This window comes from Aquarana catesbeiana, linkage group LG02 (assembly GCF_042186555.1).
Source record: "Aquarana catesbeiana isolate 2022-GZ linkage group LG02, ASM4218655v1, whole genome shotgun sequence".
NCBI classification, from domain to species: Eukaryota; Metazoa; Chordata; class Amphibia; order Anura; family Ranidae; genus Aquarana; species Aquarana catesbeiana.
In genome coordinates this window covers 503,465,573-503,484,640 of record NC_133325.1, presented here as the reverse complement: position 1 = coordinate 503,484,640, position 19,068 = coordinate 503,465,573, and the positions used below count along the sequence as shown (strand labels likewise).

The following is a 19,068-nucleotide window of genomic DNA, read 5'->3' as shown; positions in this document are numbered from 1 at the left end:
TGGCGCCTGTTCATAAAACAGGCTGTGTTTGGAAACTGAAGGGAATGAAACCTGTATTACAAGTACACATTTAAATGTTCCCAATACGTTTACATCCGTTCCTAAATTACATACCGTTTTCTGATTGCCACCAGCGAAGGTGACCAATGGGTGACACCACATTAATAATCCGGTGACTGATTGCTGAAAAAGGGTCTCGTGAATCACAACGGCAACACTTTAGCTGGCCCTGGAAGAGATAGAGTGATAGAATGTAAACTACTACCAACTACTGAGCACTGGAGACTTAAGAATGGCAGTACTGCACTTTCTAATGTACAGAGTTTACATCTTATTATAACAAATAATTACAGTGCTTGCTTCATACGCAAAATAGTTTATTGAAAACTAAAAAACTAGTTAAAAAACTAAGCCATATGTGGCATATATATAGTTTTTTATTTTTTTTTTCACAATAAAGTTTATTGTAAAAGGAAAAGGGGTATGAGGTACATAGAAAGTGGGTATTGCAAATGCCCAAAATGTAAAAATTTTTAACATGGAATAAAAATGTTACATCATTTATGTTAAACTGTTAACTGGTATGTGGTGGCATATATTTTGTTCATTTAGGAAAGCATCCAGCCCTTTTTTAAAGCAATCTACTGATTTGGCCAGAACTATTTCTTATGTTTTATATATATACTACAGCTAGATTAAAAAAAGGTCATTTTTCCAAGCACTCGTATTTTTGTCATTGCTGCCTAAAAGAAGAAATGACCTATATACATGGATTGAAATTAGGTTTTCGGGAATTGTGTCTGTTAATAGATTCCTATGATAACAGGGTGAAAGTTATCTAGGGTAATGAAGTGAAATTTGTCAAGGCCCACAAACAAGCCTTTGTAGTGGCCTTTGTCTGGCTCTGCTGCATGAAGTAGGTGAAAGGTTAGTGGGTAAAAAGTCACCCTGTATAAGGCTCAGGCTTGTCTGTGCTTCACTCTTAGCTGTGTGCTAAGAATTCCCACAGACACAGCTGCTTCTAGTACAATACTTCTTTAGTTGCATATGTCTCACACAAAGGTACCTATTTAAAGACCAGTGAAATAACCTATTTTTTTTTTTTTTTGGTCACATTTGTTTTGCTCTACTACCTCATTTTCATATGACCAATGAATCAGAGTGCATTGTACCCAGTTTTTTTATAATTATACATTTAATAAAGATGAATATAAATGTAATTAAAATGTTTAAGGCCTCTTCCATACAGGCAAGAAAAAAAACTGTGTGTATAGTCATGTAACTTTTTACTTTTACATATCTGAACACAGGTGTGTTGTTGTCTATGGAACAATGCACACAACTGCAAACAGATCACAATGCAGCAATGCATTCAGAGCCGTTAAAAACAGAAAATTTTACATTTGAGTGCAGTATTTTCCGCTCAAATGCATGTATACACAAGTATATATAGGATGGCCAGTATGGTGGCCTGAAATTATTGGAGGAGCCCGGGGGGTATTTAAGCAGACCACCCCCCAGTGGTCTTTTGTCGGTTTCAGTGTGCGGTACTACATGTCACTGGGCTGACTCTTCCCAGCTCACCTCATGTTTGTGAGTCTGTGCATTCCATCGCAAGTGCAATGCGGCTTCTCCATTTGTGGTCTTCATCGGCGGTTCCCGCTCACTGTAGCAGGTAGAATTCGGACCTTTTCGTATCATGTACAATCTTGCGATTTGTTATGCTTCCTATTCCGCATCCCTTTCGTTAAAAACCTGCCTCCGAGTTGTTGTCGGTCATGTCCCGACATCAATTTGGCACAGGCGTAGTACATTCGTAGGTTCCGTCTGCCCTGTTTGTCATCCCGTCTACAAACATACGATTCATTTGTAGATCCAAGCCTCCGAGCCGCTGTTGGTCATTGTCCGATATCACTCAACATAGGCTTCACTGGTTATAGGATTCACTGTCCATGGCGTTGCCGTCTCATCCATTTGGAGATGAGCATGTATTGTTTGTACAGGTTCTGTGGCTGATTGAGGTGGTTATTAGACCCACCTGGTGCCTTGCCTGCACCTTGATTAGCCTGGGGGGTTGGGTGGTTGGTATGTGTTCGGTTTCAGAGTAAGGGGTGGCATACTCTCTACAACCAATTCGTATCAGATCCATTTAATACTATTTACTACCGATTCGTATAGCATTCATTTCATACATTTATAACCAGTTCGTATTGGAGTCATCTCTCTTTACAACCGACTCATATCAGATACATTACATATTTTCGAACCATTGTCTATCATGTTCCCCATTCGCAAAACTGTTGTTACCGCATGTCATAAGTTCCTTGCCTTATCTCTACTGGTTCATTAACTTACCTTGTAGTCAGAGTCTTCACTTGGAAATGCGATAACCCTAACTACCAAGACCTGAGGTGTGCCTTGGCCTAGCTGGTCAGTATGCCTAAAAGAGGGCATACCCTGAATGAATATGTATGAAATGAGCAAGATGTAAAATGAAATAATGAAAGTATGGGGGAAAGGGTGGGTGGAAATGAGCCGACGAAGGATCTGATAGAGGAGGAGGAGGGATATATAGCCCTCAGACTCCTACAAATTCAGGCTAGCCTCCGGCCAGCCTTCTAACGTATCATTTGCATGTATTCGTACCTAGTCGGTTTCTCAAAATCACTACCACCCAGTAAAATATTCTACACCCCATTCGAGTCCAGTCGCACCGGCGACATAATGACTCGTGTCAGCCCACTGCTCAGGCCAATTCGTATCAAGTCACGTCAGCGGCACGAAGGATTCAAATCCACGCCACTCACTCACACTTCAGCCAGTCCTGAATCTAGTCGCACCAGCGACATAACGTACCAATTCCTCAGCTCTACACTCCACACCATTTACTCACTCTTCACCTCGAACCGAATCTAGTCGCATCAGCGTGACATCACAGGCGGCACAACGATTCGGATCCGTGGCTCTACACACCACACCATTTACTCACTCTTCAGCCTGATATGAATCTAGTCGCATCGGCGTGAAATCGCAGCGGCACAATGATTCGGATCCTCGGCTCTACACACCACACCATTTTCTCACTCTTCAGCCCGATCTGAATCTAGTCGCATCGGCGTGACATCGCAGCGGCACAACAATTTGGATCCTTGGCTTTACATTACTCTAATCAGGCGCATAACATACACATCTCACTCCATCTATTCGTACGTTTGTTGCGGTCGGTCATTCCTACATACTCAACTCCCGCCGCTATCTTTGTTTTCGCTTTCCTGATAAGGCTGCTTACTTGCAATTGTTCCAAGCACGTCTCCAGTGGCAAATAGGCCATTCACCTATTCTCATTTCCCCTTTAGGTCAGTAGACCTCAAGTTGGTCCATCCTGCACCAGGTTTGGATGGTATTTCTTCAAAAAAAAAAAAAGAAAAAGAAAAGTGTGTTAAAAAAAAAACACACACTGTCGATAGGGCTCGCACCTTCACCAGGGGGCCAGCTATGCCCCAAACAGCTCTTTGCAACCCCTTTTTAAATCAAACTCCTATGTCACCTTACTACAGGTTCCCAGTCAACCCAGTTCTTGACCCCAACCAGGACTTCGCAAGCTAGGGCATCGAGTCTGGTGCGTAGTACAAGGGACCTTCCCTTGCAGTATTTCCTTAAACACCTTTCACAAAATCTTTTACTTCACATACATGATTCGAGTTGCTCATTAGTCATTAGTAACTGTCACACCTTTCTGTGCATGACACTCTGTTTTCGAAGGGTGACCCTTCACCTACGCAGACAAGGTCGCTCAACATGAAGCTTGCTGCCAGTGCAAACATTAGCAGGCCAAACATACGTCAATAAACTACAGATCGTAACATTCCCACTTAGAAATACCAGACTGCAGCTCCCCACCCCAGTACGCCCTGGGGCTCTGGTTCACAGGTTTGTGCCGAGCACAGATGGGCACCCGAGCAATCGGTTACCTGGCCAGTCACCTCCTGGCTAACCATGCATTCTTTTGAGTTTTCTAAATTTCCACTCAACAGCGTTTGTACTCAAATCGTCTTCTTCACTACGCCTGCCGTTCCTTTTCCTGTCCTTCTCATTTTCTTCCTTTTTTCCCATCTTTACCTACCCAACGCATCTGTCCCCTCCTGCCTTTCCAACTTATCTCAAACATATGCACTTCCCCGCTCCTTTTCTTTTAGCCAAAGCCATGTAGCAGGCCAACAGCGAAGACTTCGTCTCTGCCCCTCCATCACCCTCTGTGGGTTCATAAAGTGGCAGAACTTGGACCATCCCCAAGGTCACAGCAGAGCAGCGGCACAGGGGTATTTCCTACCGTGCCACAGCCAGTTAAGCCAAGCTTTTTAGGCTGCTATCCCCACCGCCAGCAGCAGCCCAACCTGGCACCCAGGCTTCTGCACAGTCTATATCATCGACTATTGCTCAGCTCCAAAAAAAAAAGGATCGGGACTTGCAACTACACTCACTGTAAGCTCCTTTATGTTTTCCTCTCATGCCATAAAGCACATCTCAAAGTCACATGCGGCATTAAGCAGCTAAATACATCAGGACTAGGCCGCATGCATGTCGGGTGGCTCAGGTTCTACCTATCCTCCCACCCGACCCCTCCCTGGCCACCTTCCTCGTGCAGGGATGCACCTCAGGGTTTCACACCGGCCTCATTACCCTGCCCCACACAACCCACGAACCTACTCTCAGCTGCCACTGACGAGTCAGCCATCGGCGCCTTATTACAAACCAAACTGGACCGAGGGTACATGATCTCCCCTTTTCCAAGTCACCTTTCACCGTCTGTAGAGTCAGCCTTATTGGGCTTGCCGAGGGCATGCTTCTAATAAACTTTGGAAGTGTATGATTTGTCCATGCCTCATTGTTCTCACATCCCAAGTTTAAACTCCCTAATACCCTCAGAAGAATTTTCCCTTAAGTATTCGTCAGTCCACCTAGCCATTCAAACCATCATTAGCATAGGGGTAGGCGCTTGGCAGTCCAAAGCGGACATCTCAGACGCTTTCAAATTACTGCGAATTGAGCCATGCCTCTCGCGATGACATAGAGATCAAGTTGAAAGGCTTGTATTATTTTGTCACCAAATTGACATTTGGTCCTAAATAAATTTAAAAAAAAACAGCCCGTGGCTGTTCGATACTTTTGCTCAGTCCCTTTCCTGGACCCTGTCGCATCAGGCACATTGCCAGAAAGTCATCCACTATCTCGATGAGCTTCCTGTTTATTGAAAAATCCGGTGAGCCCCAAGTAGACGTAGACAGCTTAAGAGGGGTATTTGGTAATTTTAATGTGCCTATAGCAGAGATTAAAGTAGAAAGCCTGGCACAGTCCAACACCTTCTTGGGTGTCACGCTCAACACACAGTCCATGCAGGCCAGCTTGCCTCCCGACAAGTTGACCCGCATCAGGTCGGTCGTTCACACCTTTACCCTTACACGAGGGTGCACCAAGAGACAGCTACAATCTTTGCTGGGCATGCTCGATTTCGCCATGAGGATCATCCCTCAGGGGCGGTCCTTCATCTCGCGCCTTTTAGTTTTCCTCTTGCAGGTGCAAGATCCTGATCAAATACATAGGCTAGACACAGCAGCAATAGCCAATTTGTCCCATCACCTGCACCTGGGCAGGGCAAACAGTGACGTTTGCCACAGACAATCGGGCCACAGCCCAAATCGCTAGCCATCATGTCCTTTCGACGCAGGCTGGTGCAACTATCCCTGCAGCATCAATTCAAGGTGTACTGCATCTATATCCCGGGCAAGTGCAATGTCTCGGCCGACGCACTATCCCGCTTTAACTTTTCGTCATTCTTTTCGCTGGAACCGACCTTACCACATCTATTATCCCACCTTGGTCACAGCTGACACTGGATTAAAGCAACACCTACATGATGCGACCCGCCTTGTAAATCAGTCATTATCCTGCAACACCCTGAAGGCCTATCGTACCGCCTGGAATTCCTATGACAGGTTCCCAGCTCCAAACCCCGAGGCAGTGTCGGGAGATCTTAAAAACATCCTGCCTTTCATATCATACTGCCACACGCAGCAAGCTCTATCACATAATACTATCAGACTCTACTTAGCTAGCATCCAGCATTTCCTCTCCTTACAGGACCCTACCAAGCCATCCTTGTTCTACGCAGTATCCACAGGCAGCAACCCCAAACTAGTAGCAAGCGCCTACCCGACACTAGCGCCATCTTCAGAAACATGTCTACCATCCTGTCATGTTCCCCCTTCGGGTTACTGCCCAGCCTGGTCATTCAAGCAGCCATCTATCTGGCCTTCTATGGCTTTTTATGTCCACGTAAGTTCACCGTCACCGGCCCCGGCTTTCAGGTATTATGCAGACGCCATCTGACACGCCATCAGAATCACGTCATCCTCAGCTTGTAGTGTCCAAGAATGCAACAGTCCGGTCCCGGGGTAGACATCAAGCTATTCCAGACTCAACGCTTGCTGCCCAGTGGCCATTCTAGACCAGTCGTTATCTCATGTGCCCGACCTGTCGGAGTCTAGCCCATTGCTACCTTTCCTTACTGACCCTCTGAGTGGTAACCAGTTCACCAAACACATTAGGATCCTCTTGCTTAACTTAGGCCTTGACCCCTGCCGATAATCTGGACACTCCTTCCGGATCGGAGCAGCGTCAGCAGCATCACAACACGGGTACTAGACCATGTCAGAAAATGGGCAGGTGGCAGTCCGCTTGCTTTGCCCAATACATTCCGAATCAGCAAGCAGAAATGTTGCAAGCCTCCAGCAAGCTTGCCCAGTAGTACATTACCAGCTCAATTAAATAATTACCTCCCTATCCAAGTGTTTTGCCCCCTTCTCTTGGCATACGTCCAGCAGACCCAAACCCAAAAAAATTTACATCCTTTTTTTCCCCACAAATAGTTTTTTTTTGGTGGTATTTGATCACCTCTTCTGTTTTTATTTTTTGCGCTATAAACAAAAGAAGAGCAACAATTTTGAATAAAACAATATCTTTTACTTTTTGCTATAATAAATATCCCACATTTTAAAAAAAATAAACAAATTTTTTCCTCAGTTTAGACTGATATGTATTCTACATATTTTTGGTTAAAAAAAAAGTACAATAAATGTATATTGGTTGGTTTGCGCAAAAGTTATAGCGTCTACAAAATAGGGAAAGATTTATGGCATTTTTATTATTATTATTTTTGTTACTAGTAATGGCGGCGATCTGCGATTTTTATCTGGACTGCAATATTGCAGCAGACACCTTTGACACATTTTTGGAACCATTGACAATTATACAGCGATCAGAGCTATAAAAATACACTGATTACTGTATAAATGTCACTGGTAGGGAAGGGGTTAACACTAGGGGGCGATCAAGTGGTTAACTGTGTTCCCTCACTGTGTTCTAACTGTAGGGGGATGGGACTGTCTAGAGGGAGAGAGAGATTGGTGTTCATACTTGGTATGAACACACGATCTGTCTCTACTCCCCTGAAAGAACCAGGATTTGTGTGTTTACACACACAAATCCAGGTTCTCGCTCTGTCATGAGCGATCGCAGGTGCCCAGCGGTCATCGTGCTGGCTGGGCACTCGCATCGGCTCTGGGCACACGCTGCGTGCCCCTAGTGGCCAAAAGGAAAAGCGACGTAAGGTAACGTCGATCTGCCTAGCTGAGCCAAGCTGGTCCGGAAGTGGTTAAGCAGACCACCCACAGTGGTCTTTTATTGGGTTCAGTGTGCAGTACCCACCCACTCACCCACTCCCCTTCTCAGGGCACTTCTCTTGAATGCACTTCCTCTACAACCATCCACTCATTTATCTTGGGTATGCCCCCTTCTCTTGGCATACCATCCAGCAGACCAGGGCACACTTCAGGTCTACTTTATGATGTTAGTCTTGTGGCGTGTTTTTGTGGTTCACATCTCCCCGGTCATAGGGCTCTGACCATAAATAGGCATATATGCTTAAACTGCAACAATTGCGGCTAGAAGATGAAGAAGTGTTTCGTCTACACTCCATGGATGTTTATATTTCTGATTCTTGCTGCTGGAATCTGGTGGATACAGCTAAGCGGGCATGTGAAGGAGGCTCTACTGTGTGAAAAAACTGATGCATCAGCAAGTTTTTTGAGACAATCAGCATCTATTGCACCTATAAACCTGAACAGCAAACTCCAACACTTTAGAAATCATCTGCAACATATTTATTATGGTATGTACATCAGTTTTCCCCAAGAACACATATCTAAGGCCTCATGCACAATGGGCTTCCCCCAGCTCTTCTGAATGCTTTTTCTTGGCAGCAGAGAAAAATCTTTTTTGGGCGTTCTTTTATTTCATTGGCCATAATATTAATTCTGGCCATTGAAATGAATATATGCTCAAGCGCAAACTACACCTAGTGTTTAGGCACGTTCAGACACGTTTACATGTGTTTATGCATGTTTGGCATTTTTTCCACTCCTGAATGCACCAGAGGATTGTTTACAGGCGTTTAAAGGCTTTTGTGTCTAAATGCTCCTAGATTGCAAGCTCTAAAGCAGGGCCCTCTGATTACTCCTGTATTGAATTGAACTGTATTGTGACTGTACTGTCTGCCCTCATGTTGTAAAGCACTGCACAAACTGTTGGCGCTATATAAATCTTGTAGAATAATAATAATAATGATAAATGCCTGTAAACACCTACATATGCGTGTGAGGACACATAGGCTAACATGGAGGGGCGTTTAGAAACAGAAAAAAACATCAAATGCCCCTAATAATTGTGTGTTGGCCCAGTGTGCATGAAGCATAAGAAGTGGTTAGCAATACATTTATTGACTTTTTTTTTTTTTTTAAACCTGAAAGCCTGGCACTAGTGCATTTTAGTGCCAACAGTGAGCATTAAAAAGCATAACACAAAATAACCAAATTAAAGGGAACCCATAACCAAAAAACCCGTAACATTCCAAACTGAAAAATTCCCTACCCAAAGTAAACCTTAAGTTCCCCCCCCAACTATCCCCTAAAAGGATTCCTTAAGGGCTTGTGTCAACAATCCTTGGGCTTGTGTCTATGGCATCAGTTTGAGACACTTTTGAGATTATTCAGAATTCAATTGCAGATGCAATTATCCTTCAGTTAGTTTAATTCTGACCTGCTTCAACTGGGTTTTATATCCTCATAGACTTGTATGGAAATTAAAAATCAATTTGAAGTGAACAAAATATCGTTGACACAAGCCCCGACACGTAACTCACTCCAGAATTTAACTCTTAAAGCAAGCATCTAACATTTAAAGAGAAACTTTACTCCACACTTATTTATTTTTAATGTTTTGCTCTCTGAGTCTTGCACCACAATTTTCACTACAGATGCCATCTGATGAAGTTATTTTCTGGGTTCTTTGAGCCAGCCCCCTGTTGACACATGGGGGCACATGCGGATTGGTTTTCTGGGCAAGAAGAAAGTAGCAGGTCCAAGACCCTCTTAAAAAGTACCTAAACCCACTGCAAACAAAAGTAATTTCCAATTGTGTAGGGGGGGGGGGCATTAAGCAAATCATGAAGAGTCATAGATGGGGGGTCAGGGACTGTTTTAAACTAATCTATTAATTGTACCTAACACTAACATTACCTCAGTGCTAACAATGACCCAGAGATTACTGATGCCTTTGGATCAGCATCACAGACATTTAGTATTTGGAAAAAACAGAGCTCACCCTTGGCAACCTACATACTTTCTCGGTACAGGTTCATTTGCACAATAACATCTAGAAAATGTTGTGGACTCATACAAATGATTCAGACTTTATGGCCTAGTGGACAAATTAATATGAATGGTGCAAATTACAAGTCAACATTCCAGCCCTCTGCCTCATTACCAAAAATCTCATCACAAGGAGAAAAGTATGTCAGAGGCCCAGCAAAATGACCTCTCTCTGTTGCATATTACGTTCTGTTTCCCATAAGTGCCAATATAGTAAACTAGTCACACATTGTACTAACTTCCGTAATAGTATAACCTTTATCCCAATGTTAAACATATTTGTCACTTCTTAATAAATTGTACTGTGTTAAAAAAAAAGTAAAACAAGGGATTTGCTGTATCTATCAGCTGATATTTGAGCAATAAATAAAATGTCTTATTTTCAGTTTTGTCCAACAAACCATCTGTTGATGTATTTATTGCCAGGAATACTGAGCTTTCCTCGCATACAATCAAAGTACATAAAACAAACAAAATTAAAATTCTAAAAAAAATTACTAGACTGTAGAACTTTTTGGTGGATAAGACTTGGCATGCCTCTTTTGCCTAAAATATATTTCCTCTTTTTCCTAGCATTTTTTTTTCTTGTGTACACTGCCTATGTCACGTGCGCAGTGCAGTGTACATACTCATTTCATTCTTGACATCTGATAAGATTGGAGCCAGATGCCAGGACAATGTAATGTCAGCAAGCATGTGCAGAAGTAATGTCATCAGTAGCCGCCCAATAGCTGAGGTAAGATGCAAGACCTGGAAGAAGCTTCCACTAGTAGCAGTGGGCAACGGATCAGAGATGGGGATCCTGAACCTGTCAGCACTGGTGAAGGGCAAATCCATATGTATGTCCGCCATATTGTGCAAGTATGCTGTTCAAGAGCTGGCTTTCTTTGACCACACTACAATTCTGCTTTAACCTCATCCCATTCATCCATACGCCTCAACGGGCCAGGAAGCCAGCCGCCACGTCCTTACCAACCGATGACTCATCAGCTGTCAGCGGGTTCCCCATTGACAGCTGAATGTAAAAAAAAAAGGAAGACAATTAAAAATGTTAAAACAAAATGGTGTAGGGTCCCACCTACCCAGCATGCACCGGTCTGTGACGTTACAAGGGGGTGGGAAGCACCAGGTGGCGTAGCCAGGTGGCCCCGCCCCTTACCTATATAAGAAATGTCAGACGGTGGAGCCTGCAGTAGGCAGCCAGCCTTCATCGACGGCGGGAGCATTTTTTTTTTCTTTTTTGGGTCCGGGGGCAGTGTGATTGACAGAGGATTTACATTGGGGGACACTATTTTATTTTTTTTAATAAAGGAATTGTCAAAAACTGTGTGTTTTTATTACCTTGTGACACATTTTTGGTGAATGGATAGGGGTACTATGTACCCGATACTCATTCACATGGGGGGGGGATCTGGGGCCCCCTTCTTAAAGGGAGCTTCCAGATCCTGATTAGCCCCCTACCCGCAGACCCCCACAACCACTGGCCATGGTTGTGGGGATGAGGCCCCCATGTTGAGGGCATGTGACCTGGTATGGTTCAGGTACGGTATGGTTCCCTCACCCCCCCCCCTTTCCTGATCTGTCAGGCTGCAGGCCCGGATAAGGGTCTGGTATGGATTTTAGGGGGTTCCCCTTAAAATCCATACTAGACCTGAAGGGCCTAGTGTGGACTGGGGGTAGACCCCACTCTGTTTTTTTTTTTAACCACTTAAGGACTGAGCCTCTTTCTGAGATTTGTTGTTTACAAGTTAAAAACAGTTTTTTTTGCTAGAAAATTACTTAGAACCCCCAAACATTATATATTTTTTTTCTAACACCCTAGAGAATAAAATGGCGGTCGTTGCAATACTTTCTGTCACACCGTATTTGCGCAGCAGTCTTACAAGCGCACTTTTTTTTGAAAAAATAAACTTTTTTGAATTAAAAAATAAGACAACAGTAAAGTTAGCCCAATTTTTTTTTTATATTGTGAAAGATAATGTTATGCCAAATAAATTGATACACAACATGTAACGCTTCAAATTTGCGCCCGCTCGTGGAATAGCGACAAACTGTTACCCTTAAAAATCTCCATAGGCAACATTTAAAAAATTCTACAGGTTGCATGTTTTAATTTACAGAGGAGGTCTAGGACCAGAATTATTGCTCTCACTCTACCGATCGTGGCGATATCTCACATGTGTCGTTTTAAAACCGTTTTTATATGCAGGCGCTACTCATGTATGCATTCGCTTCTGCACGTGAGCTCATCGGGACAGGGCGCGTTTAAAAATGTTTTATTATTATTTATTTTACCTTTTATTTTTACACAGTTTTTTTTAAAAAATGGCACTTTTATTCCTATTACAAGGAATGTAAACACCCCTTGTAATCGAAAAAAGAATGACAGGACCTCCTAAATATGAGATCTGGGGTCAAAAAGACCTCAGATCTCATATTTACACTAAAATGCAATCCAAAAAAAAAAAAAATTATTTAAAAAAATGTCTGTGGGCGGAAGTGACGTTTTGACGTTGCTTCCGCCCAGCAATTGTATGGAGACGGCTGGGGGCCATCTTCCCCTCACTCGTCTCCATACCCAGCTACTGACAGGACGCAATCGCCTCCGCCACTGCCGACAGCTCCAGTAAGCGGCGGAGGGCACCGGATCATGGCAGGAGGGGGGCCCCCCTCTCCCGCCACGGATAAAAGTGATCTACCGGCGGATCCACCGCAGAGACCACTTTTATCTTGTAGCGGACCTCCCGATGAAGATGGGGATACCGGGGTTATGGCAGCTATCTGCTGCCATAACAACGATATCCTCCTTCAAACAGCCACCGTATAATGATGGTGGGGGGTCCGTAAGTAGTTTAATGCCTTTTGATTATCAGCTTTTTTTTTTACAATCAGCTGTTAGCAGGAAAGCCGCTGACAGCTGAAGAGTCATCTGTTGTTAAGGACATGGCGGCCGGCTTCCTGGCCCGCTGCTTGGCAACCAGCTATTTGTCCAAAAAATGTTTTGACAAATACCGCATGTGATACCGCCAGCAAAACCCTGGTGGTAATTATCGCATGCTTTTTTACTCTCTGGTCCGTTTGTGAATTGGAATTAAGAGTTTTTTATGCACTATTTACCAACACATTTATTTTTTTCAGGTAAATACCACATAATCGTTGTGTGAATTGGACTTAATTTACCGCATGTGATAATTTATGCAAATGAGTAACATGATTCCCTTATCTCATGCGGTAAAAGTTAGTGAATTGACCCAATAGTGTTTTGCCCAAGAAATGTATGTTTCAAACTGAAAACATAATTTACTAAAGTGTATAGTTAGCTAAAGTGCTGCAAAGTAAGATGAAGTAAAGTAAACCTGGACATTATTTACTACATTTTGCATTGAGAAAAATCTAGCCTGTTTTTTTTCTTTCCCGGAACCAATAATACAAAGTGTAAATGAAAAAAATGTTTTTTCTCCATGGGATTGGATACTTGATGTGAGCACAGGTTCATTTCAGCTCAGTTTACACTACAGTCAATCCCGTGGTCACTTTGCTTCATTTATTGTCACTGCCACCCCTACTTTAATAAATGGGTTCCTTTGCCTTGTGGTACTCTGACTGGCAGAATACCAAGTCTGCATGAGCAACCATGCACACAAATTTCAAGTGAGGACAACAAACTCCAGACTACAGACAGATAACCTATTGGCAAATTGTAATATGTAAATAGAACATGTGAAATCAGTAGAGATAAGAGCTATTGTACTGTAACTCTTAACTAAACCATGCATAACAAAATCTCAATATCAATTTTTTTTGGCTACTTACACAACAAAACAATTTACATTATTCTATACATTTATTCAGAATCATATGATGCATAAAAGTTAAAATTTGGGGAAAGAAACATCTCCTGATTTTCAACTAATCTTTGCAGGTATGGTAAGATATTTACCTGATTGCTTCTCGTTTTATGTAGATGTATCTAAAGATTACTATTGCATCTCTGTCTTAACTGATCTTAATATTGTACATTTAAAGTGTATGTGTAGCTAAACTTTTGCTTTTTTTTCTTCTTTGCTTTGGATAGCGTGAACAAGGATTATAATCTCTGTCTGCCTTTTCTGGGGAGATTCAGCCTTTCTGGTGACCAAAGTCATTAGGTTAGAAAGTTATTAAAAATCCAAAAGTTTGCAATTGTCACCAGAACAGGTAAATCTAAATCCTAAAACTGGGACATCATAACTTTAGCTAACATTTTGTAAGGATTTTCCCTCACTTTCTCTTGCTTTTTAGAGACAATTGAGAAAAATTTCCCCAATTGGACAAAAAGATAATTAGGGGGTTTAACCATCCCTGACACTATCAACATGAAAAACGAAATTTATGTACAGCACAATTTAAATAAATCAATTATGATTGATTCTTCTGTTACATTATTAAATGAGCTAGATCATGGTAATAAGTATTATGGAAGTTCTTTTACCATAGTATGATCATATCTGTATCAAAGGCAGTACTGCAGAGTAGTCTGAATTCTATAGAAGGTCTGTAGAAAGATCAGCCCATAGAGGCAGGTTGTTTCATATGCACTTTAGTCTTTGTTTTACTGAAATACCTTTAGTGTGATATCTAAGTAACAAATGGATTCCATACATTGAATTTCTGTGATAATTTTAAGTTACAAGTTAATTAATCTGTCTTAGATAACAGCATACAGTATTGGAGATTTACTAAAACTGGAGAATGCAAAATCTGGTCCAGCTGTGCACGGTAGCCAATCAGCTTCTAACTTCAGCATATTTAATTAAGCTTTGACAAAAAAAAATCCGGAAGCTGATTGGTTTATATGCATAGCTGAAACAGATTTTGCACTCTTCAGTTTTACTAAATCAGCCCCTATGTGTCCAGGGATACCCAGTTATTTATGAAAAGCTAGGAAAAGATGAAAGTGTTGCCCATTACATCTTGAAAATTATGCAAGTTAAAAAGTTTTTATTATTTCCTCTTTGATCCATTTGTAATAAAATAAATCAAATTTTCATGAGCTAGGAAGATAAATACCAGCATAGGTGATAAGAATTTTATCAATTATGAGTGTGTTAAGATGTTATAAGACTAGCTTTAACAAGGTTTTTTATATCTTTATTGTTATTTAGATCAATTGTTAATTCTTCAATGAAATAAAAAAAAGCACATTAACAAAAAAGTGCAAACTAAACACATAGAATTTATTGTGATCTTGCATCAAAATATTTCTTAAAGATATGCTACAAGTTACCTAAATTACTCAACAATAATGAAAAAATCCTCATTACCAAAACTTCACTCACCATCAATACGGTGAATTATGATGAAACAGATAAGGCAGTTTAACACCAAAGCCATCATTCCAACACTAAAGGAAGTCACAGTAAAGATTTCAATCCCATCTCTAAACAGGTAGATGAAGAGGTCATCAGCTAAAGGGTGATTGCCCCGCCTCTCTTTTATTACTTCATTCATCACCACCTCTAGTATATGCAGGATTTTAGTTTCAGCTCAAGCTGATTGGCTATAAGCTAAAGTGATAATATTTCAGGTGGTGTTTATGGAGAGTGGGATGGGCTTGAAATGAATACCGATATAGTCTATCTGCTATTGGATTTTAGTTTTTTGTTTTGGGACCAAGATATTTGGAAAATTTCAATAACTGCAAAATACCTAATCTGTTCAAACTTTTGATCTGTCACCAGAAGCTGATTTTGTAGTCATCTTAAACAAGTATAGCTTGTCAGTTAAAATATATATTTTTAGGCTCCATCCACGCAGGATGCTCAAAGTCATTCTGGACGTTGCATTGCTAGCAGAAAAACACTGATTTGAAAAACGTAATTTTATCAGCGATTTGCATTGGTGTCGATGCGCATTTAGGCACGCTAGCTTTTAGCCGCGTTTCTCTGCCTCTTTTCAAAATCAATGGTTTCCTATGGGAGCCCATTGATTTGAATAGAAGTCACACCAGAGGTCGGATCATAATGCGCTTCAGTGTACATGGAGCCTTAGTGGGAAGAACTCAATCAATTATAAAAGGGCATACCTTTTTTAAAATACAGATAGATATGACAGTCACACCCAAATTACCTTAATTGCTACCTTTTCACTACTATTCACATGGACAGAGATGTTCCTCAGAGCACAGAATTGAGTTTTTGCAGGTACATTCAAGAGGACCATTTTGACCTTCCTTATTTCTTGCCCTTGCAGGCTTTTTAGAGCTAACTACGCTATTGGCTACTATTGGCCAATTATATTTTGTTACATGTTTGAGTACAAATTTGTTTTTTGAAAAAAATAAGTAAAATTACTAGTATTACAAATGCCTGGGTAGAAAATGCAGTGGAAAAATGAAGTTCACTTTTACTGATAAGGCACAAACACAAAATAGAATTCATAAAATTTACACCATTTGCTTACTGATAAAAAAAGATCTTTTAAACTGTCTGAATATAAGGATTGTCTTGTTTCAGGGTAGATTAGTTTCAAAATATGTCTTTTGTGATTAAATGTTCTCTAACTCTGGAACTGGTACAAATCTACAGCAGTGCTAGAGTCAGCACGTTTTGTATCTTACAGCTGGGAACACATGAGTCATAGGAAATCTATTCTGAAATCATGAAAAAAACGTGCCCTGAAAAGGAACTAAATCCAGCAAAAAAGGGAGGGGATCCTAATTTCATATATTTTTTTCCATTACGGTTTATTAGTCTGTAGAGCTTTTTAAAGAACTTTTAATTATTTTCTTTAAAACAGGTTTGGGCAGGCACACAGGGCTTGTAGTACCACAACAGATACTAGCTGGAATTCTCGCCTAATCCCGTTAAATATAATTATCATTATCATCGTTGTAAAAACAATGCAAAGAATTCATAGTTTGATAATCTAAGTTCAGTAAAATGAAATTGGCCACTGCACATAATCATAACATTGGCTTAAAACGTCATCTTTGCAGTGATCTATTAAATGCGTTTACCAGGCGTTAATCTTTGCAAGGGACTGTAAATAAATTCGCAGGCCATGGACCATGTCATCAAACAGCGATAAATGGAATGGATTAAAATAACCCTTAAATCTCTATATACCTTATGGTTATTATTTGTTCTGCTTTGAGGTAAGTGCAAAGAAACATCTCTGGCAGTGTAGTGCCCAGCATTTTTTCTTCAGTATTTTCTTCAGTATGTCACTAGGTCTGCAGTTGTTGGCTACTTTCACCTCTCATGGGCCCGCCTGCACTGCAGCCTCCCTTTCAGACCTGTACTGTATACCCGAAGAAGAGTTCCAGAGCATTTCCCTGGGCTCAGAGCAATTTCCTGTTAAGCAAGTCCTTTCTAGAAAGGTACAGTTCTTCTCATCACAATGAAGACATGTATAGCGGCAGTGGCATTAACACATGGAAAACTAGACCCTTGCGTGTTCTAGAAAATGTGTTAAGGCTGGATCAGCCACCCCAACTCACAAAGCGCTTCCATTACTCTCTATTAATTATGTGTTAAATAAGCACTCTAAACAATTATACAGCAACAATGTCCATTTAGTTCAAAGATGCATTTACTGTTTAAATCGGGTTTAATTTTGTGAAATATGCAGCTGCTCCTTCGTATCCCTGTCCTCATGCTGCCTGTCAGACCTGTAGCAAAGAGTTGAAGAAGAATTTTTGAGCATGTCCTTTAGCTCTGTGATACAGTTTTGACAGGCTGCAGGTAGGAAGGGACAGAAGTTGGCAACTGAATAATTCACATATAGAAGAATAAAAAAGCTGACATTGCAGCACCAGGACCCAGATCACTCATCAACATCATAACGAATGTAACACAATGCCAAGGTCTGAAGCTGGAGCAAGCAATAAAGGTAAGTTTTACACCTTACTCATGCACCCCTAGGCTTATTGAACATTTAATCTTTCCAGTGTGGGTCCCACTGGAAGGGTATTTTTTTTTGTGCCGGAGTTTGATTTCAACCTCATATCTGTATAATTCTAGTTAGAGATCAGCCAAGGTAATGTGCTGTTGACTGCTAGTCTCTTGAGATTTGGAGGATGATTTGGTGATGTCACTACTGTGCTGCCCAATCTTTTCCTTGCTGGAGTGAAAGCTGTACCAGAAGACATGCAGTGCAAGGTTCTCACTGGTTCTGTTTCCATTTCCTGGAAGTGTGCTTTCTGCACCTCTCTGGCTGGTTCTTGAATACCCCCCCAACCAGATCATCAGTCATTAGGGGACAGTTCTGTTATGAGGAGTCAAAGACCTCCTTCAACCAAGAAGTCCACTTCCACATAGAGACACAGTGCAAAACAATGCATTGTAAGTTGGTAATTGGGAAAAGACCACTATTCAGATCCCTTTTAAACACTTAACCTCCAGAAGGTTTTATCCTCTTGGTTACCAGGTCATTTTTTGCTATTTAGCACTGTGCTACTTTAACGGTCAATTGCACAGTGATGCATTACTGTATGCAAATGAAATTCATATTTTTTTCACATATAGAGCTTTCTTTCTGTGGTATTTGATCACCACTAGGTTTTCATTTTATATTTTTTATTATATAAATGAAGAAAGACTGAAAATTTTGGAAAAAAACACATTTTCTATTTTCTGTTATAAAACATATCCAATAAAAAAAAACTAATTTCTTCAGAAATTTAGGCAAAATGTATTCTCATACATGTCTTTGGAGAAAAAACATCCTAATAAGTGCATATTTGGTTTACGCAGCTATAGTCGTTATACTTTAATAGCGGTGATCAGCAACTTATAATAGGACTGTGATAGGGTGGTGAGCAATTTGGTGCTAACAAACACTGGCTGGAAGGGTCACTAACTAACATTTGTGTTGTTAGTGACACTAATACAGTAATCAGCGATAATACTGTACACAGACACTGTACTGAGGACATTGTCTGGGAAGGTGTTAACATCTAGGAGCAATAGAGGGGTTAACTGTGTGCCTAACAATGTGTAATGTGTGCTGCATTTACTTTCTCATCTGGCTGTTTTTTTCTTCCTGCTTTTCAGGGAGAAGAAACAGCTAGATCGCTGTTCCCTGTCCACAGAGTTCTGTGTTTTTGTAAACTTGTGCTGTGTCTAATCACAGCACAGATCGGCAGGAGGCATGCACGCCCCAAACATGGAATAAGGCCAGTCATGTACATGTACGTGACTGTGCCTGTACCTGCTGCCCGCTCACAGTATATTTACTGTGAGCAGTCAGCAGGTGGTTAAAATAAATACTGACCATGAATTACAGTCTTCCTTTAAATTGGAATGCAAAATAAGCTACTATT

At 41.2% G+C, this 19,068-nt stretch overlaps 1 protein-coding gene across 2 annotated transcripts in view; it reads right to left on the bottom strand.

The window, feature by feature from the left end:
• The window catches only part of LAMB3 (laminin subunit beta 3), a 100,371-nt gene that overhangs the window by 55,949 nt on the left and 25,354 nt on the right, over positions 1-19,068 (bottom strand). The window contains exons 1-2 of one of the 2 annotated variants that reach the window (XM_073615764.1): positions 15,083-15,209; positions 115-229 (exon numbers count right to left, since the gene is read on the bottom strand). In XM_073615764.1, coding sequence (XP_073471865.1) covers positions 115-229; positions 15,083-15,085 — 118 coding nt within the window. In that variant the 5' untranslated portion in view covers positions 15,086-15,209. Of the gene's footprint in view, positions 1-114; positions 230-15,082; positions 15,210-19,068 lie in introns of those variants that run through there. The other variant, XM_073615763.1, reaches the window with a different exon arrangement.